The following is a 24922-nucleotide window of genomic DNA, read 5'->3' as shown; positions in this document are numbered from 1 at the left end:
GGGCGCGCGCGGCAGGGAGGGGCGGGGCCGACGCAGAACCGAGGTTAGTGTCGCGCGGCAGTCGCGAGCTCGTGAGGGAGTGTGTTCCTTGTTGCGCGTAGGTAGTCAGCAGCGGCAGCAGGCGCAGTAGGGGCCGTGTGAGGGAACCATGAAGCACTATGAGGTAAGGAACGAGGAAACCCGCACTGAGCGGCCGCCGCAGATTAATTCCTTTTTCTTCTTCGCGGGACCGCGGGACCCCCTTTCTGCTCCTGTGCCCCAAAGGGCGACCGTGACGGCGCAAGCGCAGTGGGCGCGCGTTGTGCCCCGGACCACTCGTAAATTGCAGTGCGCATGTGCAAAAGGGTATTTATAATTCTGCAACCCAGGCTCTTTTGGGGTTTCTTTTTCTTGGGGTCTCTGCAGGATCCCGGAGACTGGCAGGTTCCTTGCAGCTCCCCCAGCGGGGTGGGACAGACTGGGCAGGGGAGGAACAAAGTACCGACGCTTGCTCCCGATTCGTGGGTGTGTTGTACAAGCTTGCACCATGCCACCTCCTCAGGTTTAGTTAGGAAGGGGCTTTGCAGTCACCCTTCTCCGGCACGAACTTTGGACCCCTTCCTTCGACCTGGACGTCCCCGAGAAGCTTAGGCGGTGAGGGAGGTGCAGTTCCAGGTCTGGCCCCCGCCGAGCAGCAAAGCTGATCTTGCTCTTTGGTAATCTAAGAGATCATCTCAGTCAACCCCTGCACCAGGGAGAAATCTCACGGCCACAGCCATCCTGGAAGCCCAGGTCTTCTGACTCCTAACTTGGGCTTCTTTTCCCCTTAAAACGAAGTCTTCTGATGCGCATAGCGACCTAGCTGATAATATAATATTAATAACTTAATTATTTGATCATTACTGACTTTTAAGTAACATTAAGTAATAAACTGTTATTTAAACGCATAATAATAATTCAGTTGGGGATTATTCTTGTGCTACGAGATTCTGTTACTTTATTTTGTTATTCTCATAGGCCTCTGAAATTGGAGGCTGTTACTATTGCCATTTGTATAGGTGAAGAAATAGTCTCAGAGATGTCGAACGATTTGCCCAAAGGCCCCCAGATGGTAAATGCAGAACAGAGAGATGAATTCAGGACTCCAGAGTCTTTTTTTTTTTTTTTTTTTTTTTAAAAGATTTTATTTATTTATTTGACAGACAGAGATCACAAGCAGGCAGAGAGGCAGGCAGAGAGAAAGGAGGAAGCAGGCTCCCTGCCGAGCAGAGAGCCCGATGCGGGGCTCGATCCCAGGACTCTGGGATCGTGACCTGAGCCGAAGGCAGCGGCCTAACCCACTGAGCCACCCAGGCGCCCCAGGACTCCAGAGTCTTAGTTGCCAGCTCCTAGGCCATGCTGGTTCTCAAATGAAAGTTAGCAGGTAGAGATAATCTTTTTTCTCTCCTCAATTTAAAATACTGTGGCAAAATACACATAATACCAAATTTACCATCTAATCATTCATTGTAAGTGTCCTGTTCAGTGGCATTAAGTACCTTCACATTGTTGTGCAACCCTCACCATCTATACAGTTTCAGAATTCTTTCCTTTTGATTTTGCAAAACTGAAACTTTGTCCCATTTAAACAGTAATTCCTTATTCCCCATTCTGCACAACCTCTGCAACCACCATACTGCTTTCTTTTTCTTTTTTTTTTTTCCCCTTCCCTCCTTCCTTTTTTTTTTTTTTTTTTTTTTTTTTTTTCCCCTCCCCCCCTTCTTTTTTTTTTTTTTTTTTTTTGGGTAGGTTCCACACCCAGCATGGAGCCCAGTACTGGACTTGAACTTGTGACCCTGAGATCAATACCTGAGCTGAGATCAGGAGTTGGACGCTTAACGGACTGAGCCATTCAGGCACCCACACCATATTGCTTTCTGTCTCTGTGAAGTTGACCACATTAATAGTCTCACATATAAGTGAAAGAGATTCCCTGTTTTTATTTACAAGTTGAATACCACTACCTGGTTTGTCCCTTTTATAATTATTATTTTTGGTAATTTACCCAGAATCTTTGAAACATTTATCTCAGAAGTTCTCACTCATTTTTGACATAATACCAAGAATGAGGAGGTAGAATTCAATAGTCTCTGATGTCCCATTCAACTCTATGATTATAGAATAAAGTTGTAATCTAGTTTTTCCTCTCAAACTCTCTTATAATCCTAGAGAAAAAGCCACAGTTCAAAAGATGCAGGATGGAACATCCATGTGACATTTTGCAAAATGTAGTTTTAGCTTTCTTACTTAGCAGTCAGATAAAGTAAGCCTCTGAGGACCCTTGACATCATCACTTTTGTTCCAGAAGCTGAGAACAGCCTGAGGCCCATGGTTTGGACTGGAGAACATGTTCTACTTTACTGAAATCTTTTCCCTCCCAAAAGGAATGTGGAGCTTCAAACCCACTGTTCAAAGTGACCTTGGAGGGGCACCTGGGTGATTCATTCGGTTGGGTGTCTGATTCTTGGTTTTGGCTCAGATGGTGATCTCGGGGTTGTGGGATAGGCTGCCTGCATCTGGCTTCATGCTCAGCATGGAGTCTGCTTGTCCTTCTCCCTCTGCTCTGCACCCCCTTCCTGCATGTGCGCACTCACTCTCTCATAAATAAACAAATGGATAAAATCTTTAAAAAAAATATTAAACAGGGTGCCTGGGTAGGTCAGTGGGTTAAGCCTCTTCCTTCGGCTTGGGTTGTGATCTCGAGGTCCTGGAATCCAGTTCCGCATCAGGCTCTCTGCTCAGCGGGGAGCCTGCTTCCCCCCCTTTCTCTTTGCCTGCCTCTCTGCCTACTTGTGATCTGTGTCTGTCAAATAAATAAATAAAATATTTAAAAACAACATTAAACAAGCAGACAAACAAAATCCCCAAAGTGACCTTGGAGAAAAAAAAAGTTAGGTATTTAGCTGTGTTCTCAATTATTCTTTTTTTTGGCTACTACTTGGCTAATATTTGCCAAGTAGTGTCTGAGGTGATAGCTACAGTTTCTGGGTGGGAGGAGCCCTTGTCTCCTGGCCCAGTTTCACAGCAAGCAGATTAGTGTCATTCCAGGTGTTTGTTGCAGATCAATAAAAGTAGCAGGGATGCTTTCACTCACATTTAACAGTTTGAGTAAAAGTTTCAGTGATCTACATCAAAGAATATATTTCTATTCTGGATCTTATGCATCCTTCCACCCCATCCACCCCAAGTGACCCCCCTGTCTACTGAGGGCATAGCCTCCCTCGAAAGACCTTTGTGGCTTTGAGAGAGACCTCGAGATTATGAAGTGCAGTTTACAAAGGATAGAAGTGATGCTTGAACCACATGAGGTGTGTCAGGTGTCATGCAGTGAATTGATGAGGGCTCATGTCTGATGTTATGGCAGGTAGGGTTCCAGCTGGAGGGGAGATTTGTTGCTGTTTCATTTATAGTTTAGCATCATTGCCAGTCTCCCCTCTGTGATCCGGGAGGAAAAAGTATCCCTTCAGCCTGAGATGAAGCAGATAGAACAGGTCACCCTTGGGACCTGGCTGAAGTCGTTTCCTTGGAAGGCCAGAGCAGGCCTTGGGATTGTCTTGGGTTCAGAGCAGGGTTGATAGGAGAACTGCTTATCCTGCTTATCCCAGGCTACAGGATATATTTTTTTTATGGCTGTTTTTGTCATTGCAGATGGGAGGTCAAAGTCATGATCCCAGTAGTAACTGGAGAAACAGCTGCTGCATCTTGTAAATGAGCCTGTTAATTCCTGGGAGGATCAGTGCCTCGCAGTCTCCTTGAGCCTAGATCACTGCCCATTCCCTTTAGCTGGGTACATGGAGATGAAGCCTCATCCCCTTGGAGTCCCTGCTGCCCTCATTTAGGATCTTCCACCCCCACAAAAAGGGTAATTCTGTTGGTGCTTATTTTGCAAATAATTCCAGACCAACATGTACCCTGCCTGAGGCAAGTTTTGTTTCAGCTTTCTCTGCAGGTATAAGTATGTGAAAGTTCTGAAAGTAGAGTTCTGGTCCAGAACTCTATTTAGAGTCAGAAAACTGGGCAGGAGAGGAAAAATTAAGGAGAAAGTAGACTGACCTGTCATTGTATCATAGATGTGTGGCCTCTGGACAGGCTTGGGGTGGAATCCTGGCTCTGCCTCTTAGCAAATGATTATATGACCAGGACAGCTTGATTATCCTCTTTGAGCCTTTCTGTGACTGCTCCTTGAGGGCAAGTGAAACCTATGTAGTTGGGAAAGCAAAGGCCAGTATTAAAAAACATTACGAAATTGCAGGGAATCTGTCATGAAAGGGTATGCGTAAAATGCACAATTCCATTATATGAAAGAAAATCTTGTTTGATTACCCAGTCCTTTAATAGATCTCCAGACATCCTGTTGAGTGGAAAAAAGCAAGTTGCAAAAGATTCTATACGTTTAAAAAAGTACCAAATGAGCTTTATATGTAATGTTCATGAATATGTACATAATAAAAGGATAAATTGCAGTTAGAGGTCAGAAATATGTGGGCATTACACAGAGGAACCATTGCTTGGGGAAGGAGGGATTGGGGAGAGAGAGGTTGGGGAAGGCTTCAGCTATGTCTGTTTTATTGGGGGGAAAAAAGGAATCTAATGTAAATATCTATTAAATCTGGGAGATGGGATCTTGGGTGTCTGCTATTTTTTATACTTTTTTTTCTTATGAATTCTTGTGTACTTTTGGAATAGGTGAGGGGTAATTAGGGTTTTTCTGGCCATTGAACCCATTTTAATGTGTGCGTCTCTTTGACTTTTGTACTTTCAGTTTGGTGCCTGTCTGCAGAAAGGTGTTGTGTTCTGACACAGGGACTGCTTGGTCACTTCCCTCTCAACACCTTTCTGCCTGCTGCAGCGAAAGACCAGGCCTTCCAAAAATGCCTTTGGGATTGATTTTGCATTTGCAGATAGGCTGCGATGCTGGTTGTGATCCCCTCTTCTTGGGCTGGATAATTCTGCTGGATTAATAGCAGGGACAGGTCACATTTATTGTTTCCATCCAGAAACTTAAGAGGTTGGGTACTCTTTGTCCCCTCATTTGTGGATAAAGGACCCGAGGCCCAGAAGGGTGAGGGAACTTGCCCCAAGATCACGTCGTGGTAGAGACGGGATCCGGACCCAGGTCTGTCTGATTCCTCATCCATAGAAGAGGAATCAGGTGGGCAAGAGTATTACTTCTACTTTACACGTAAGAGAAACAAATTAATTTGCAATGTAGCTGGGCTTTAGCCCTGAGTTTGGCTGTTTTGTTTCTGGCCCTGCTGATGCTTCCAGAGGCTGCTGGTGGCAGGGCTGGGCTGGGCTATTCCATTGTTCTAAGAACAGAACATCCCTGGAGGGAGAATGGGAGCGGACACTGTGGGATGCTGACCACGGGTCTGCCTTGGCCCTAAAATTGGATGGATTTGCCCCTCGGAATTCTAGAGGTGAGAGTTCGATCAGTACTGTCAAGCCCGGAAAACCACGGAGAAGTTTAAAGACTTTCCTTGTGTCGGTGTGCTTCAGGCCAAGAGCCTGGGGTTGGGAGGGGTGGGGAGGGGGGGGGAGCGCAGGCGGGGGCGCTTAGCTAGGGAGGTGGGGTGGAGGGCGGGTGGGCGGGGCCTAGGCAGAGGAGGCGGGGTGGAGGCGCGGCTGAGGTGGGGAGGTGAGTGGGAAGATCTGAGTGGTGGGAGTGGTGGGTGTGGGTGCGAGCTGGGTGGTGGGACTCCCTTGAGCCTCTTGAATAGCAGGTTCCTGAGGAGAGGTTAAGTGGAGAGTTGACAGCCCTGAGTGGGGACTGTGCTAGAGGGGACTCAACAGCACGGTTGGGTTTGGTTGGGAATCCCTGTGCTTTCACTGACAGGTTTGGCCAGAGACCTGGGGCTGGTTGGTTGAGTTCAGCCTCTGTCTTAACACCTTCTAGCTGATGTTGCCAGTGACGGCTGAGGAGGTTTTAATACCCAGGGACAGCCAGAGCATCATCGTTGTCGTCAAGCCACTACTAATGTAATACTTACTCTTCGTGCTTTTTATTTAACTCACTTAATCCTCATAGTAAATATATGAGATAGGGACTCATCTTGTTTGACAGATGGGGAAACTATGACAAAAAAGTGAAGCGAAGCGCCCTTGGTCCCACAGTGAGTGGCAGAGCCAGGGTTTCTGCTGGACCAAAGTGGGCTTCTCTGTGGGTGGGCCCCGGTGCCTGTGCACTGAGGAAGAATGAAGTGTGTGGTTGGGAAGGACATGTGGTCTTTGGCGGCCACCACGTCTGCCCTTGGGACAGACACTTTACCTGATTGAGCTTCAGTGTTCTCACCCAAGAAGGCAGAATAAAGACCCCTATCTCGGAGGGCTACCTGTGGGGGGTAAAGTGCCCAGCACACTTTGTGGTCCGCAGTCAAGATACAGAGCATTAGGTGGTTAAGGACAAATCATCGGACAGATGGTCATTCAAATTATCTGAAATGCTTTCTGCATGTGACCTCTTTCGAATGACTTCAAACTTGCCTGTGAACAGGCCATGAGGCTTGGTTCATTGAACATGCTGCTGGAGACGGGTTCCTGCTAAATAACGTGCCCAGAAGATGGAGGAAGAAGCCCGTGATCAGTCTCGACACGCTGTCACACACACTTGAAGTCCCGTTTTGGGACGATCTACTCTTTCGCTATGGGAAGATCCCTGGCCGAATGGAATCACAGTCAGAACCCACTTTTTGCCTTATTGTGACCAAGAACCATCCCAAGAAGTGGGTGCTTCAGGTGGGCCTGGTCATCTGATGTCAGTCATAGCCTCCTCACTCAGAAGTGGGCAGCTTCTGTTCTTGCCCCGCCTGGCCATGCCCCGTTCCCCCCGCTCCCCTCCCCCTGCGGCATCCCCCATGTAAGTAGGAGGATCTTAGCACTTGTGGCTCAAAACCATCCCTCAGAGACTTCTTGGCGTCTTCTGTCCCCTGCTGTCCTCATTCATCACTACACCTCTGTTTTTCATCTCCTCAAACACCCGCAGCCACATTCCTGCCCTGAGCACATGCCTGTTCCTCAGCCAGAAATGCTCTTCCTCTGTTTTTCCCTGGTCACTCCTTACTGTTGAGAGCTCAGCTTCAAAGTCATGCAGAGAGGCCTCCCTGGACCATCCTCCCTGGACCATCCTACCTCCTCCCCCTTTCCTAGCACCCTGTTCCTCTCCTTCTGGCCATGGTTGCGTTTTCATCTGGGTACTTCACGGTCAGGCTGTGAGCTCCATGAGGGCAGGGACTCCTTGTGTCTCATTCCTGCAGCTTCCCCAGCATCTGGCCAGTGCGTCCTTGTTGAATGAATGATTGGATGAATGAATGCATCTTCTCCTTGTGGTCAGGCTCCTGGAGGGCCAGAGGGTGAGTGTGGGGCTGCTGCTGGGATGTGGCTGAAGATTGTGTTTCATGGGTTGAGCTGAGCCAGTCCTTAGTGGTCCTGGATCAGGGGAAGCTGGCTTCTTATGGCCCGTTGGCCTCGAGCCACAGGTCCAGCCCAGCCACGTCATCCTGCTCCTCTTCACACTCGCTCTCACCGTGAGTTGCTGGCACTGCATCTGCCGGCGGCCTGCCCCTGGCCACACAGGGTGCTGGTAGGTTGTCCTGGTCCGAGCGTTCTCCTGTTGTGGGGTTCCACTTGTCTGCTTCCGTCTGTCATTTACTTATTCATTTGTTCCGGCGTATTTCTCTCTCCTGTCCTGCACCAGGAATACTGGGCTGAACTAGCCACAGCCTCTGCCCTCAAGGTCTTTCCATCTAAGCTGAGGCCCGAAGGAGAAGGTTTTTAGGGAAGGGATGAAGGGCAGCAGGTGCCGAGGCCTGGAGGCCAGACTTTGTGGGTGTCCCACGTTAAGGGGTGAGGTCAACAGGGCAGAGACCTGTGGACTTTATCCTGATGGTGATGAAGTCCCTTTTCTGTTGATTTTGCCTAAGAGTTAAAATTTTCAGAGGGCGGTTTATTTTTAAGTCCTTGAGGGGCCCTTGTGTTAGGTTTTTGTTACATAAATGCACAGGGTAGTTTTTCCTTATTACTGACTAATGGGTGGTGGATGGTGTTTGGGGCTCCCCCACCCGCCTCCTCTAGTCCCGTGGTTCGTTAGAGATGGGAGGCGAGCCTTTCCCAGCCCTCTGAGGGATAAAGGGCCTCTCAGTAGGTCACAGTGACTGGCATGCTGGCACAGCCCTGTCACTGTCCCTGCTTGAACCAGGCTCTTATGTAAGCAGTGTCCCCAGGCCATTATGTGGGCCCTGTAGACTACAGGGCTTGTGTCATTATCTGGGTCCTTCTTAACTTTGTTTTTCCTTCTTAAAGGGACCAGGGAACACTGGCTGGGGCCATGCCAGTTTGTGATGGGGCCCATGGGAATGGTGCCTGTCCTTGGGGTGGGAGTGGGTCGGCTGAGTTTGGGGGAGGGTGGTTGAGCACTGGCACTCAGTGTGAGCATCAGGAAGCAGGTTGGAGCTTGAGGGGCTCACAGAGCTGGAGCCTCCACTCTTCTTGTGGGGAGCAGCTGTTTCCCAGGACCCCTCAGGAGTCTGACTCCCGTGGGGGGGGGGGGAGGTTGGGGAAACATATCTCTTCGTGGGGAGTGGGGGTGTATCAATCAGAATTCTTGAGGAGATACATGTAGTCTGAAACAGTATGTTGTTGAATACTATTTACTGCAGAGACTAAAGTCTAACTAATCTCCTGGCTGGGGATGGGGATCCGCCCTCCGTCTACCGCAGGGCAGGGCTGGGTTGAGCTGTGCAATCCCTGTCCTGAATACCAGTGTTTCAGGAGAGGTGGCTTTGCCCTTCCCATCTGGGAATCCCGGTCATTCGGGGCTCAGCTTGAATGTCACCTCTAAGAGGTTCCCCCTGACCCATCCAGGCCACGCTCACCACCCTGGGGCCTTTCCTGTTTCAGTTCTCTGCACGTAGCACTTAGCACCTACTGACAGTTTGTGTGTGGGAGCCCCTCGATCTCTGTAAGCCTGGGCCCCTGGCGGGGGCTTCAGCGCATACCTTGGAATGAGTGATGATGTGCATGTCTGTTAGAGACCCTGGCCTACAGAGCAAGGCACAGGGCAGGCTCAAGCAGTTTGCCACATCCCTGATGCACTGGCCCCCACCCCCACCCCCCACAGCACCGCAGTCTGATGATGAGCAAACACCCTTGCACGCTTGGGTGTGTGGCTGCTCCTCGGGACTGGCAGTTCCAGTGGGCTCCTGGCCTGGGGTCATGAAGCTGGTCACTGCTCATCTTTTGGCACTCTGGAGTTTGACCCTTCCCCCCCACCCCCTTTTGGCCCAGAGTTACCTGAATTCTGAGTTTTCATGTAAGGATAAGGTGGGGATCCCATGGATAGTGCTAAGCCACAGACCAACAGACCCAGGCACGGTCTGAGGAGTGGGCGTAGGGACTGTACTGTCTGCCACATTCTGGCTCACCTGGGGAGTCAGTGGATGGCACACAGAAGTGCACTCATTGCCAGTCTCCCTGACTAGGCCTGGGAACATGCACCCTGGAGAGAGAAGGCACAGGTGGGGACGTGCATACAGAACTCCTGGGTTCATTCTCCCTTGCTTCATTTTACTGCTGCCCCGAGGGGTGAATGGAGCCAGCAGAGGCCTGTAGGGCTCAAGGTGGTGCTCACAGGTAATGCTGCAGGTGGGAAGACAGCCAGGGGGATCTTCCCACACCCCTCTGTCAACTGCCAGAGCCAAGCTTTTCTTCTTAATTCACCATTCCATTTAAAGATGCAGGTAGGCCTGTTAAACATTCCAAAAACCCTGTACTTCTCTGCTGACATCCTCTTGTTACTCCTCTCCTCCCTCCATCCCATGGTGCACAGTTTCCCCTCTTGGTGTTTTCCTGTTCCTTAAGTTGGGCTGCATCTTTTGATTGAGGTGTATGTATACATCTCATATTTACCTATGTAGTCCTCCCTCGCGCCCCCAACCCCAATTGGCGACTTGGTTTGAGTCAGTGGTGTCTCAGGATCCAGGAATCAGAGTGTCTTTTTCCCCACTTGGCACTTCTGTGCCCTAGTCTAGGCTCCACTGAGGTCTCTGGCCTGGGTTGTTTCTGAGACTCACTGCTGTGTCTGCTTCCACACTTGCCCCTGGCAGCAAGAGGGATCTTTCTCAAAACCAAAGCAGGTTGTGGCACTCCAGCGACTTCCCAGAGTGCTTGTCTGGGCCTCCCTCCACTCCAGCCTTCTCCTCAGTTGCTCACCCTCAAGTCCATTCTGCTGCAGCCCTTTCATGTTCCATAGTCCTCCCAAACTGTGCTGCCTCAGGGCCTTTGCACTTCCCACAGGGAACCTCTTGCTGGTCCTCCCTTTGGCTTCATTCTAGGTGTGGCTCAAATTATACTTCCTTAGAGAGGCTTTCTGTGACCACCTCCTGTGGTGCTCTGGGCCCACTGCCCTGCTTACTTTTCTTCACAGCACCTGGTGTATCCTGACCTTGAGTTAGGTGATAGATGATTTGCCCCTGTTCCCCTGAGCATGAGCAGGTCTGGTGGGGGAGCATGGCCACTTAGCTGTGCCCACCATTCTATCCCAGCACCCTGGAGTCACACATAGGTCTTTCCATTCATCAAGCTCAGCACCTAGCACTGGCCCAGCACATCGAGGGGCTCAGTAAGCATTTCCTGAGAGCATGAATGGGAACTTCTCAGTCAACAGAAAAGCCTTGTAGAACTTCCAGAGGAACCCCACCCCCAAACTTCTGCCTTATGTGCTTTCTCAGTGAGCTGGAGTGCTCCGTGGGGGCTGTTAATGGGTATTTCAGACTAAATATCCAAACCTGAGCTCCAGATTCCCCCTCAAACCTGCTTTTCCCCCTTCCTGTTAATGGCACTTCCAGCCTTCTGATCACCCTACTCCTAGGCTGTTTGACTCTGCTTGTTCTCTCATGCCTGGCGTCCTGAAGTCAGCAAATCTGTAGCTCAGCCTTCAGAGTACTTCTGGAATGCAGCGCCCCCCGCCCCCGGCCCACGTCTGGGGTCGGCAAACTTTATCCATGAAGGGTCAGATGGTAAATATTTTTTTGGCCTGTGTGGGCCATTCAACCCCTGTGACATCTTCTCAACTCAGTCATTTTGAGAAAAGCAGCTCTAGATGATACATTAAACAATGAGTGTGGCCATGTTCGATACAACTTTGTGGATACTGGAGTTTGAATTTCATGTAATTTCCACATGTCAAGATCTCTTAGCTTGTACAAAAACAGGCGGTGGGCCAGAATTGGCCAGTGGGCCATAGTTTGCCGACCCCTTGGTATAAGCCATCTTTTATTTTAGTTTGATATTGTTGGGCTCCCTGCTTCCACCCTATTCACCTATAGTCCAGAAGGATTCTATAAGTCAGGTCATATCCCTGCTCTGCCCAGAGCCCTCCAGGGTTCCCATCTCACTTGAAATAGAAGCCAAGGTCTTTTTTTTTTTTTTTTTTTTTTTTTTTTTTAATTTTTTTTTTTTTTTTTTTTGCAGAGAGAAATCACAAATAGGCAGAGAGGCAGGCAGAGAGAGAGGAGGAAGCAGGCTCCCTGTTGAGCAGAAAGCCCGATGTGGGGCTCGAACCCAGGACCTGGGATCATGACCTGAGCCGAAGGCAGCGGCTTAACCCACTGAGCCACCCAGGCGCCCGAAGCCAAGGTCTTAATGTGGCCTCTGAGACCCTGCACAACCTGTCACCTTGCCCCATTCCCCTTCTTGCTCACTCCCTCCAGCCACACAGGCCTCTGCACTGTTGCTTGAACACACCAAGAATGCTGTACCTCAGGGCCTTTGCACAGGCGCTTTCTCTGCCTGATGCTGTCCTCAGATTTCTCAGGAGCTCTTTCCTCCAATGCGTTCAGGAATTGTCTCAACGTCTCCTCTGTAGGCCTTTCGTGATCACTTGATATAAAACTGCACACTCCCCCTTCCCCTCTCACTGCCTGTCCCCTTTTCCTGTGCTGCTTTCCCTGGGGCAGTGGCATCTTCTAATATTATGTGTAACTTTATTTATCTTTGTCCCCCCCCCAAAAATGTTCCTTGCACGTGGGCAAGGATTTAGATCTCTTTCCATAGCTGAATCCCCAGAACCTTTAACAGTGCCTGACATGTAGCCATTGTTCAGCCAGTATTTATGCACTGAATGAATGAGCCTCAGTTTCCCCAAAAGGAGATTAATAGTAAAAGAGATAATTTGTATTGAGAATATGGCTGGCACATGGTGAGCCCGCAGGAGGCATTAGCTGTTGGCTGTGTGTGTAAGGCTGGCCCTGGGGATCCTAGAGTGGGCTTTTCCAGAAGAGCTTCCGGGGTGGACTAACCTGCCTGCCCCACTGGGCCAGAAGTGCTGGACGCAGGTCGGGGGTCGGCCTGGATGAACTCCTCCTGCCGCTCCCAACAGCTTGTGTCTGCAGGGCTGTGTCTCCTGCCTCGTCCGGCCTCTAGGCCTGATGGCACCTTCCTGCTCAAGAGATGCGGAGACCAGACATGGTCACCAACCTCAACTGGCCAGGCGGTGCAGGGGTGCAGACCTGGGCCATCCCCCCGAGGGTCTGGGGCCAGGGACAGCCCTGGAGGAAGAGCGTTCAGTTCTAGGGCGCAAAAACAGACAGGGTCCTGCCGCTGGAGCTCGTAGTCGGGGCTCACTGGGCTGGCGACTTGTGCTCCCGAGCCTCATCCTCCCTGTGTATGAGATGGGAGTAACAATGGCAGTCTGACAGGGTCAGTGTGAGCTGGTGATGGCTGGGGGCTTGGTGTTCCCAGCCCCAGGGGGCGGGGCAAGGAGGGGTTGGGGAGCCACTATGGGAAAAGGCTGGGGCCCTACTGGAAGGGGCCGGGCCTGCTGAGTCCCTCAAGGGATTGATGTTGGGCTTCTTCCAGGGGGCAGGGCCTGTTTGAGGAAGGCAGGCCTGCTCGAGGTGGCTGTCCCCGTCAGTCACCTGGGAGCTTTTGAAGCTGTGGGCGCCGGCTCCCCCATCGGAGACCCTGTGCTGCTCCTAGGTTGCCCCGGCCAGGGCTCCTCAGCCGAGTCACATGAGCGGGCAGGGTTCTGGACCGCGGGGTAGAACTTCTGCCACATGTGCCACGACACTCATCTGTGTGAGGTCCTCTTTCTCACATTCCCATTGACCAGATGGAGAAGCCAAGGCTCAGTCAGGGAAGGCTGGGCTGCCTTGGGCCTCTGCAGAACTATGTCTTGCTCAGTGTTGGGAACTGCTCCCTCCTAGGCTCTGCTTTTCCACCCCTGACGGCCTCCACCCACGACAGGAAACCGTGCGGGAAGCACTAAGACAGCTGCTGAGCCTGCCTGGGCCCTTCCCTGAGATGTCAGAAGGTGACAGGCCTTTTGCCTTGGTACCCTGAGTGTGCTGGGGCCACGGGAGGCTGAGGCCTGGGGAGGAGCAGTCTCAGCCCTTGGGGTCCCTGTGGGGGCACTCCTGGTGGAGGTGGCATGTTCAGTAGGGTCTGGACCTTCCAAGACTAGTGTGCTGGAGTTGGAGTGTCAGCAGGGAGGGGGGTGCCTTTCAGATAATCAGATCCAGGGGCCCCTCTCCCCCTTTCCCCTGTTAGCAGTTAACCCTGCTCTTCAGCGTGGCCGTGGTATTACATCGTGGTGGTGAGTGGGGGCTCTGGGCCCAAGCAGGCGGGTTGGCACTGGCTCTGGCACTTACTGGCTCTGTGCCTTGGGGGAGGGCCCACTTGTTTCTGAGCTGCCTAACGGGGGTCACTGTCCTTAGCTTTCAGACCGTGTGAGGCTAGGTGTGCTATGCACGTGAAGGTCTTTGTGTAGTCCTTGGCACAAGTAGGCATCTGATAGACATTACTCCAGAGGCACTTCCAGATGGCACAGGCCCCAGCAGCTCTGCTCTGGGTGGGACAGCACTCCCTGGAGGCCGGAGAGATGCGGCCCGTGCCAGCTCAGGGAGCTGCGTGGGCTGTGGGTGCCAGTGAGCAGCTGGTCAACAGGCCTGAGATCGAGTCCCTGCCATGTTGGTTCAGTGTCCCCTTCAGGTGGGGCTTTGTGTGGTCTCAGCAACCAACCTGGGGTCACACAAGCACCCAGAGAATGCTCTCCAGGATGCTGCTGGGCTGCATGGGGCTCTGCCAGCTTCTCTTGGCCCCCATCCCAGAGCCTAGGGACGTTGGCAGTCACACACTGACTCCTCTTGTCTGGCCAGTGAGGGTGGGAGATGGAAACTGGCTGGTTGAGGGCCTGGGAGTGGGTCAGGGTCTCCCAGCCTTTCCCAGCCTTGGTGATGCTCTCTTCCTACCGGGGCACATTGGGGAGGCTGGTGCAGCCGCCCTGTGCACCTCAGAAATGGGGTCATGAGCTGAGGCCACTGGGGAAGGAGGTATTTCTGGCGGAGCAGGTGTGGCCTGTGCTGGCTTCTTGGCACCTGAGCCCAGGGTCTTAGCTACTCTGGCATGAGCAGTGTGACTTTGATATTTCTGGAAAGTGGAAGGGAAAATGAGCTGCAAGTCTCGAGTCGCTGAGTCCAGGCAAATGTGTCCAAGCCTCAGCATCTGTGAAATGGGTGAGCGGGGTGGGTGCCCTGCCGCTTGAGGCTGGACCTCCGTCCTCTGGGTGCAGCAGCCCTTGGACCCTGAGTGGGGGTCTGCGGGGGCCACGAGTGCCTGGGCCAGTCAGCTGAAGGACCTGTCAGGACCTTTGCATCTTTGCCTAGAGTCCTAAGTTGCACTGAGCAGGGCCTGCACCCACAGCAGCCCTCTTGTGCCCTGGGCCCAGGAGATGTCACCCACCAGGGCTCACACTCCCTCACAGCCCTGGCCTCCCCGCACAAGATGGCCCAGATGCATGGCCCTTTCCTGGCAGGCAGACCCCTGTGGGGTCCCAGAGAGCCTGCTGGAGGCAGGGTGTGCTGCCTCGTGCCATCTCTCCGCGGGGCCCCTGCAGAGTGTATGCCGGGTGGGGGTGTGGCCCTAGAGGCCTGTTTGTGGCAGGCACAGGCCTTCCTTGAATACACAGGAGTGTGCATCTGGGCTGAGGTGGGTGTGCCCCTCACCCTTTGGAACTCAGCTTCCTCGTCTAAGAAGTGGCACTCACAGCCCCTGCTCCCTCAGCCGCTGTGCAGTTGGAAGGGGAGGATGAGGGGAGGGGCCTACGAGGCTGCTGCAGCTCCAGGCCTGCTGTTCTTGACACAGACCTGTTGGGCAAGTCCCATCCTAGGAGGCACAGAAGTTCCATGAGGTGAGATGAGGGCGATCTGGAAGCCAAGGCGACTCTCAGGCCTGTGCCTGCCCCTTGTTCCAAGGGGCCCTGGGATGTGGACTCTGCCCTGAGGCCTCTGAGTGTTGTTCGCAGATGGGAGGGGACTGGGGAGCAGTGGGCCTGGCTGTGTTGGTAGGGATGGGGACACTGAGGCTTGACTGAGGGACATTGATCTCCTCCTGGGCTGCAGGCCATGTGGGCAGTGGTGCCTGGGCCCTGTGTGCCTGGGCTCCCCAGCTCCTGCAGGAGCAGGATTTGCAAAACTTGGCTCTTCACACATGGGCTCAGGTGCTGCCTATTCCTCCCGCCGCCCCTCCTTCTGGGGCTCAGGTCAGAAACTCAGCCTCCCCCCTGTCCCCCTTCAGATCATCAGCAGACCCTGTGCTTCTGCCTTTACAGTCTGTCCAGACTCCAGCACTTTTCACTCCTCCATTGCCACTTCCCTGCTCCCGTCCACATTATTGCCAATTCCCAGGGGGTGCCTGCGAGCACCCGATCCCCTCCTTCCTCTGTTCACAAACCCTCCCTGGCACCCACCTCACTCTGGGTAAAAGCCAGAGCCCTCCCTGTGGCCCACAAGGCCCTTTGTGACCTGCCCCATCCCTTCCGTGGCTTCATGTTCTACTGTCTCTTGCTCACTCAGTTCTGGCCACCTGGGCCTTCCTGCTCCTAGACGTGCTAAGCACGGCCCAGCCACAGGGCCTTTGTACTTGGTGTTCCCTCTGCCTGGTGTGCACAGTTTGTTCCCTCACGTCCACTGGCCTTTGCTCAGATGCCCTTTCCTCAGGGAAGCTTTCCCTGACCACTGTGGAAATTGGTCTTCTTCCCCCCACCCTGGATCCCCTGCTCCATTCTGCTTTTCTCCACAACTGTTGGTGACAGAACATGTCACTGTTGTCTGTCCCCCCTCTCCCACAGCATGCACAGTTTGGGGGGCCGTCCTGTGAAGGCATGGGCTTGGTTTTGTTCACTGCAGTGCCTGAGATGTGGGAGGAAGGGAGACAGGAATGGATGAAGGAAGGAATGAATGGATGTGGGACAGTGGCTGCCAAGACCCTCTTAGCTAGTAGGTGGCAGAGCCCTAACTAGTGCTCCCTCTCTTGGTCCCGTCCTGGTCCCATCCTGCCCCCATTCTGCCCTGGAGTTGCCAAGGCGGGGCTGTCTTCCGGCAGGTGGGAGTGGAGTCCATGGCCACAAGGGGGCAGTGGAGAGCAGGGCCGCCTCCACAGCTCAGCTTGGGAACCATAGTAGGGACAGCACTGCAACCCCACCCCTCTCCCGCCCTGGGGTCTTGCTGTAGTTAGGGTTCCCAGATACTGTCACCAGCTGGATGGAGCGTTATCACACCACCTCTCTGACCTTGGAGTCCTGTGGTTGGGCCCCTTCATGGCCTGGTCAGGATTATTTGCCTGTACTATTTGCCAGTATTGGTCTAGTAGTATTTATTCTTTACAGGATGACTTTTAGGCTGGGCGAGTTTATGTACTTTTTTTTTGGTTGTTAGTAGCTTTGTAAATCTTACAGTAATCCTGTGAGATGGCAGGTGGGGGCAGCCCACTTTATAAATGAGAAAATGGAGGCTCAGAGAGGTTGAATAACTTGTCCAAGGCCACACAGCTAGGAAATAGGTGTGTCTTTTTGACCTCAGAGCCTGGGGAATGTGCTAATGGCCAAGAAGACCCTTGAGCCTTCCTTGTGAGGGGGCTATTGGGCCTGTGGTAGTGCCTCTAAGGGCCCAGGCCATGTAGAGCTTGTCAGCGTGGATCCCCTTCTGTTCTGGGATTGATGGTGAAGAAAGACAGCAGGGTTCCCCAGGAGCTAGAGTTGGCTTGGTCACTGACCCTTTCCCTTGGTGAGCAGTGCCCCAGAGCCTGGGAGGAGGGTCCAGCTGTAGAATGTGGGGTCCCCCAGGGTCACTGGAGCTGGAGGGGCATGTCTGTGGGCCTCACAGAGGCTTCTCTGGAGCTAGGTCCTGGCCTAGGATAGGGAGAGATCCAGGCAGTAGCTTCCACCCTTCCGCTCTGGGGTTTGGCAAGGTGGGCATGGCTCCTTGGCTTGTGGTAAAGGCAGAGCAGGGAAGGGCCTTGGCTCAGAGGCCACAGTGGGGAGGGAGCTTTAGGTCCTGGTGTGTGTGACCTTGGGCAAGCCCAGTTGCCTCATGCAGGTGTTTACTGAGCCTAGCTCCTTGCTGGGCTGTTCTGGTTGCTGGGAAATGATCGAGAAGAATCCTTGCCCTTAGGAGCTGGTATGTGGGAGTTGCTATTCTGAGGAAGGACCTCACTTGGGAATTTGTCTGAAGGCCAGAGGATGTGAAGGAAGAAGGCCTGTAGGGTCTGGGGGGCAAGGAGTCCAGGTAGTGGGAACAGCATGTGCAAAGGCCCTGCGCCTCTCCTGTAGTTGCATAACTGCTCTGCTTTCCTACTGCTCTGAGTTTCTCATCAGTTAGATGGGGTTCATCCCTGAGTCTTGCCCTGGGCATCAGTACTGGCTCAGAACAGGGCTAAGAAAATGTCACCCCCATTTCTGCTGGTGCTGTGCTGATCTGTAACATCTTTTATTTCCATGAAGACAGTGAAGGCCATGGGCCCTGCTGCTCAGCAGTGGCTCTGAGTGCTCCTCTCCAGGCTGGGGAAGGTTGCAGCCTGGTCCCCACGGCTCTTTCAGGGTGGGCTGTGTCCCTACCCTTTGTCCTGCTCCTTCTCCTCACCCTCCCATGCCCTGACCTCGTGGCATGCCACGAGTTGCTCTTGGCTGGACCCTGGAATCTCAGGCGCCTGGGTGAGAATTCCTCCCAGGCTAGTGGAACTGTCATCGCAGAGCCACGCTCCCGTGTTTCAGGCCAGCACGTTTGCCCTGTCCTTGTCCTCTGTGTCCATTGTGCCTGAGGCTTCGGTGCCACACCTCTTGCTTGTGGTCAGTGCTGGGACCTTGGGCCAGTGACCCTCCTCACCCATCTATCAAATGTAACACCCCTCCCAGCTAGCCCTGCGTCTAGCTCTCTTAGGAGGGCAGATCTCTCCTCCTTTCCCCTGGCCTGTCTTCTCCCCAGGGATGAGGTCTGGGCCTGCTACCTTCCCTTTTGTGCTCAGGAACTCTGCCTAGGGGCTGTGCTCGGCAGTTGCCTGTACACTCTGACCTGGGCTAGGCCTACCCTGGGTTCCCATCCCAGGCTGGCGTCAGGCCTGGCAGGCGAGTATGTGTGTGTGTGAGAGAGAGCGAGGGAGCCGGGGGAGGGAGAGAGAGAAGCATAGGACATGGGAGGTATGCTCAGCACAGGGCAGGGGGTGGGTTGGCAGTGGGGTGGAGAGGGGTGTGGTGCGCGGGTAAGCTCTGGGACTGGAGCCTGGGAAGCACAGGACCAGGTCCCCTATGTTTTGGCCCTCAGTGTAGGGGTGGGTGGATGTGGGTGAGGAACCCTTGCTGCTCCCTGCCCTGGGACCTGTTTTTAGATGGGTAATTGGGGCCTGTTTGTTAGCCCTCCTCTTAAAAATGATTGAGGTGAAATTCACATAAAATTAACCAGTTAAAAGTGAAAATAGTTCAGCAGCATCTACTATATTCACACTCTCCGTTGCCCTGCTGCAGCCACCATCTCGATTTAGTTGCAGAATATTTCTGTCATCCCTAAAAGATACCAGGTTCTCGTTAGGCAACGTTCCTCATGGCCCTCTTCCTAGCCCCTGACAACGCAGTCTTCCTGTCTCCTTGTGTCTGCCAATTCTGGACACTTTACATAAATGTGTGACTCTGTGTCTGCCTTCTTTTACTTAGCATAACTTTTTTCTTTTTCTTTTCTTTTCTTTTTTTTTTTTTTTTGGCCACCTAGCATAACTTATTTCACTTTTTATTTTGGAATAATTATAGATGTATGGGGAATTGCAGAAATTGTACAGCGAGGTACTGTGTCGCACTTCCCCTCACCCCTCAGGGCCTTTCAGACCTCCTCCAGGGCGAAGGCTGCTGGGTCCTGGGATTTGGGGGCAGGAAAGTGGCCCTGAGCAGAGGCAGTCCTCACCCTGGTGGGTTGGGCCCCTGGGTGCCGCCCCAGGGGCCAGACTTACCTCTGGGAGGGCGCAGTCTCCTCTCCTCCAGCCTGGGACTGGCCTGGGTGCATCTGTGGCTGCGGCTGCGGGAGTGTGCCCCTCTCCCGGCCACCCCTCCCGCCACCCAGCTTCCTCTCCCGGCAGCCAGTCGGGGGCCCCCGACTCTCCCTGGGACCCTGGTCTGGTGCCCAGGTTGGGGGAGAGGGTAGGATTTCAGCCCTCCCCCAGCAGCTGGCCAGCAGGGAGAGGGGCTGGTTGTATTTTAAGCTATTGAGTGGTTCAGCAGGAACTCGGAGGCCTCCTCTCCCAGGAGGCGCAGTGCTGCCTTCCCGCCCCACACGGGCTCCAAAGGCATGTGGGCACTGCCCCCCTGGGACCCAGGAACTATTAATATACTTGCAGCCACGGGGCAGGCCCTATGCCTGCCCAAGGCCCTGCTATTCTAGCCCTTTCTGGCACATTCTGCATGTGCCCCTTCCCTTTCCCATAAGTCCCCTCGGTGGGGCCTGGCACTCTGGGCAGTAGGACCGATTTTCTGGCCCTTCTGTTTGGTTTTGTTATCTGTGTGGCTCAGAGGGGCTCAGTACCATGCCCCCCAAGCCCACACAGCCGGGCAGAGCCTGCATTCGGCAGTGGGCTCCCTCCATCTGGTGCGGCACCAGTAGGCGGCATAGGCCAGGGGTGGGTGTTGGGCCCTCTCCTGTCCATGGTGGGGGGCAGGCATAGTGTATGTGGGCCAATAGGCCGACACGCTGCCAGCCACTAGGGGGGCTGGGATCTGCACCCAGGCCTGTGCCCTTCCCACCGGGTCTCCTCATGCCCAGTTTTAGGGCCCCAGGTTTTGGGGCCCTGTCAGGCACCATGCTGGTGCTTCACTCGAATTGTCTCATGAGACAGCTCCTGGAGGTACATGCCTTCCTACCTGCCCCCTGCTGAGGCTCAGAGAGAAGGGAGGGTCTAGTCACCCAGGAACTGCACAGCAGGGCCAGACTCAGTCCTGTCCACTGCCCACCACACCTCCTGTCATTGGGGGATGGATAAGGGGAGCCCTTTCCTTCTGGGGTGCTGGCTGCAGTGGGCCCCTCTGCCTGGGCTGTGGATGGGGGCTGTGCCCTCAGAGAGCCCTGGCTGGGGCCCTGCCCTGGGTTTCTGGTCCTGCTCCTTTTCCCATGCTGCCTTTGACTGAGGCTCTACCAGGCGTGGGAAGGATTCTCAGCACCTGCTGGCCAGTGGCTGACTTGAGGTCAGACCCAGCCCTGTCTACCATGGCCCCATGTCTAATAGCATCTGTGCCAAGCCCTCCACGGGAGCACTTGGGCCTTTTGGGATCAGCTGGCCATTGCTGGGCCTCCCCCCAGCTCCAGCAGTTCACGTGTTCACTGCTCCTCTTGGTCCTTCTGGTGCCTTCTCTGACCTGCTAGGGACGGGTGGGTCAGATTCCCCTGAGGGCTCTCTCCCTGCCCAGCTCTGCCCCACTGCTCTGCTATAGACCGGTCACTCTCTGGGGGCTCAAGCAGAGCAGTGGGGTGGGGGGTGGCCAGGCTCTGTGCTCTGGGCTTTGTGGGGGTTAGGGCCTAGTTAGGGGTGCTGTGTTGGGTTGATACAGTGGGAAGGCTGCCCCAAAGCCTTGAACAAGGCCTGGGTGGACCTAGTGAGAAATGAGTGGAGAGGGAGGTCAGGGAGGCAGGGGCCGAGGGCTCATCAGTCCAGGCTCAGGATGCTAGCTGGAAACCTCCTGGTTTCCTGACCCTTTCCATACTTAGGGAGAGGCTCTCTGCACCAATAACTGCGGAATCTGTCACCTCCCTGGGAACATAAGTGCACAAGGAAAATAATCCGCAGCGTCTCTTACAGCTCAGAAGGGGAAATGGATGATCTATCTCTCGGATTCTCAAAATAGCTGGGATTTCTCCAAGCCAAGTGAACTCTGTGGGCCGGAGCTGGGCACCGGGGCTCGGGCTGCCTGCGGGCCGTTCACCCTCTTCCCGTGCCTGAATCCACCCTGTACTGGCCCCAGTTGGGAGGTGCCTCCGTGCCTGCCTCGGGGTCTCCCTGCCCCCTTGGAGCTGTGTCCACTGGAGAGCCTCACTTTCAGGGGTCCCAGCACCCGGGGGTTGCCCCCAGGTGGTGTGTGGCCCGGCTCCTGGGGGGCTGAGTCTGGGGCAGTTATATATTTAGCTGGGCCATGGCTGCGGGGCACTCGGGTTACAGCGGCACAGAAGGCAGCGGTGCCAGGGCAGGCGCGGGCTCCCTTCCAGCACCGCGGCAGAATTTGATCACGCCAGCCCAGCCCAGAGCGCTTGGCGTGGGGAGGTCCGCGGTGGGGGCTGACGGCCGGCAGCTGGGGCCGCTGGCTGTGGTGGGCAGAACAGGGCAGCATGGACCTGAACATGAGCATGGTGGCCCGGGAGGCCAGCCAGGGCCTCGGCCCGGGCCCCAGCCTCGGCCTCAATGGCCTCCCCCGGATCGCACCCACCAAAGTGACCAAAAAACCTAAAAAGGCCGTTCTCTTCTTCGAGGTGGAGATTTTGGATGCAAAGACGCGGGAGAAGCTCTGCTTCCTGGACAAGGTAGGACCCTGGTGCCGGCTGTACTGGGCCAAGGGCACTGGGCCCGGGTCCCTATTCCTTCCTGGGGCTTCTCGTTCTGAGATGGGAGCTGTCCAGCTGGACCCTTTGTGCCCCTCCAACCTGTGTTTTGACTCCCCACCTGCTCCTCAGGCATACAAGGGACACTGTCCCCAGGTCTGTTGCTGCCAGCTTGGGGTGGAGTGGGCAGCGATGGCCCTTGGGTGTGGCCAGGAGCTGGCTCCTGGTGGGAGGAGGCGAAGCAGCCTTGGTGGACCCTGTAGGGCTTTGGGGCCTGGGAAGAAGTCGGGAGTTCTGAGACCTGCCGCAAGGAGTTCTGGTCCCTAGAGGCCTTCTTTCTGAGGGGAGCTGTGGGTGGGGTGAGGAGGAGAAGCAGAGAAGCAGGCCCGGTGAAGCAGGGGTATCCTGGCCGCCTTTGGTAAAACCAAGCCTCAGGCCTATAGTTACCCCACTCTGGTAGGGCCCTTGCTGCTCCTTTCGGCCATGTGGGGGAGGGGGGGCTTGGACTCCACCCGTCCCCCTCCCCTAGCAGCAGCTAGGCCCCCGGTCCAGTCCCCTTATCAGGAAGGGTCCTTGATCATACCCCACCCTGCCCCAACTTCTTTGCGGCCTCTGCTTCCCCCAGGTGGAACCCCATGCCACCATTGCCGAGATCAAGAACCTTTTCACCAAGACCCGTAAGTCCAGGGCCCATTTGCGCTGCCCTCCATGACCCCTCTGGGCAGGCGCCTCTGGGTGGGACCCGATTCTGCACTCCTCTCCCCCAGGGTTCTGCAGAGATGCCCCCCAGTGTGGCCCAGGTTTCTTTGGCTTGCCTGGGGTAGGTGTCCCTGCGTGGCCATTGGCAGGAACGCCCTTGCTGGCTTTCGGAAGGACAACATCCTGCCTCTGCCTGGGCTGTTTCCAGCTGTGTCCCGGAGGCACAGGCCTCAGAGCCCTTGTTCCAGGACTGGAGACGTGGGGTCCCTGGGCTCTGCTATGCTGTGTGCTATGATGCCCTGCTATCCCCACAGATCCACAGTGGTACCCTGCCCGCCAGTCCCTCCGCTTGGACCCCAGTGAGTACAGCTGTCTGCTCGGCTGCCCCTAGGCTCCAGGGTGGCGGTGGGCAAAGGTCTGGGCAGCTCTGAGCCCTGGCCTGTCACTGCAGAAGGCAAGTCCCTGAAGGATGAGGATGTTCTGCAGAAGCTGCCCGTGGGCACCACGGCCACACTCTACTTCCGGGACCTAGGGGCCCAGATCAGCTGGGTGACGGTGAGTCCCAGACCTATTCATGGCCTCCTCTCCTGTCAGCCACGTTGGGGTGACTCACCTGCTCCCCATACCCTCAGGTCTTCCTGACCGAGTACGCAGGGCCCCTCTTCATCTACCTGCTCTTCTACTTCCGGGTGCCCTTCATCTATGGCCACAAATACGACTTCACATCCAGCCGGCACACAGTGGTGCAGTGAGTGGGGTCAGGTGGAAGGGGGGAGTGGGGGAGGGGAAAGGCCTGCTGGACCTGCCCCAGCTGAGCCAGTGCCCCCAACCCCAGCCTCGCCTGCATCTGCCACTCATTCCACTACATCAAGCGTCTGCTGGAGACGCTCTTTGTGCACCGCTTCTCCCACGGCACCATGCCCTTGCGCAACATCTTCAAGGTGAGTGCCCTGGGGTACTCCCCACCCCCACTCCCTGCTGTGGGACGTGTCCTGTCCCACCCTCGCTGGGCCAGGCCTCATCCCAGCCCTGCTTGCTTTCAGAACTGCACCTACTACTGGGGCTTCGCTGCCTGGATGGCCTATTACATCAACCACCCTCTCTACACCCCCCCCAGTAAGTGGCCTTGGACCTGCCCTGCCCCGCCCCCCCCTGTGCCCCCCCCCCCCCCCCCCCCCCGGGCTCTCCCCTCATATGACTCCCTTCTCCGCTTCCCCTTCAGCCTACGGAGCTCAGCAGGTGAAACTGGCGCTCGCCATCTTTGTGGTAAGCAGGCCGGGAGGAGGGGAATGGGGTGGGGAGTCTGGGGGGCTCCGGGCTGACCCTGCCGCTCCAACAGATCTGCCAGCTCGGCAACTTCTCCATCCACATGGCTTTGCGGGACCTGCGGCCGGCTGGTGAGTGGCCTGTCCCAGGCAAAGGGTGGTGGTGAGCGGGCTGCTCGAGAGGGTCTCACTTGACCCTCCTGTCCTGCCTGCCAGGGTCCAAAACCAGGAAGATCCCCTACCCTACCAAGAACCCCTTCACCTGGCTCTTCCTGCTGGTGTCCTGTCCCAACTATACCTACGAGGTGAGGGTCTGCCCTGCTCTCCTCTCCTCTCCCTCTAGGGGCTGGGGTCCCATCCACATGGAGGGGCCAGCCCCTAATAGAGGTGCCTGGCTCCGTAACTGCTTTAGCCATTTGGAGCATATGGGGATGGAAAAGCTGGCCTTTCTGGGTGTTGGGGCGTGGTTGAGGCATCTCTAGGGGGCTGGGGGCGGCTTCATAAGGTTCCTGTTTGCTCAAGGCCTCTCTGGCACTGGAGTTTGGTCTCCATCTCCTCGCTCTGAAAGGGTTGGGGGGAAGAGTTGGCCCCGGAGGGGTGACGAGGCCTCTGCAGAACAGCAGGCATTGCTCACCCTCACCCCTGACCGCTCTCCCCACAGGTGGGGTCCTGGATTGGCTTTGCCATCATGACACAGTGTCTCCCAGGTGAGCCCACTGTCCCTTGCTCCTTGGGGCCCAGCCCACTAGGGCTGTGCAGCCCCTCCCTGACGCCCCTGCTCTGCCCCACAGTGGCCCTCTTCTCCCTGGTGGGCTTCACTCAGATGACCATCTGGGCCAAGGGCAAGCACCGCAGCTACCTGAAAGAGTTCCGGGACTACCCGCCCCTGCGCATGCCCATCATCCCCTTCCTGCTCTGAGCTGCTCCTGCGTCCCGGGCTCTCATCCCTCTGCTCCGACGTCATTCTGGAGGAGGAGTAGGGACTATGCTCTCCAGCACTTGGAATAAAACCTGCCTCTCCCTGACAAACTTGGACTCAGGCTTTCTTTGGGGCGGTGGTGGCGGTCGGGGGGTGGTTTTGGGACCATACCACAGAAAGAAGCCCGG

General features: G+C 55.0%; 1 protein-coding gene across 1 annotated transcript; it reads left to right on the top strand.

Annotated features, from left to right (window-relative positions):
- Window positions 1–37: 37 nt before the first annotated feature.
- LOC111162454 (trans-2,3-enoyl-CoA reductase) lies at window positions 38–24838 on the top strand. The gene is made up of 13 exons (XM_022526885.1): window positions 38–163; window positions 21783–21833; window positions 22477–22528; window positions 22865–22909; window positions 23002–23105; window positions 23183–23298; window positions 23386–23491; window positions 23594–23666; window positions 23773–23816; window positions 23890–23947; window positions 24032–24120; window positions 24477–24522; window positions 24607–24838. The coding sequence occupies exons 1-13, from the start codon at window positions 149–151 to the stop codon at window positions 24732–24734; spliced, it is 927 nt and encodes a 308-aa protein (XP_022382593.1). The 5' UTR covers window positions 38–148; the 3' UTR covers window positions 24735–24838.
- The last annotated feature ends 84 nt before the right edge of the window (window positions 24839–24922 follow it).

This window comes from Enhydra lutris, unplaced genomic scaffold (genome assembly GCF_002288905.1).
Source record: "Enhydra lutris kenyoni isolate GAN:26980312 unplaced genomic scaffold, ASM228890v2 scaffoldscaffold92, whole genome shotgun sequence".
NCBI classification, from domain to species: domain Eukaryota; kingdom Metazoa; phylum Chordata; class Mammalia; order Carnivora; family Mustelidae; genus Enhydra; species Enhydra lutris.
This window is presented reverse-complemented; position numbering and strand designations above follow the sequence as displayed.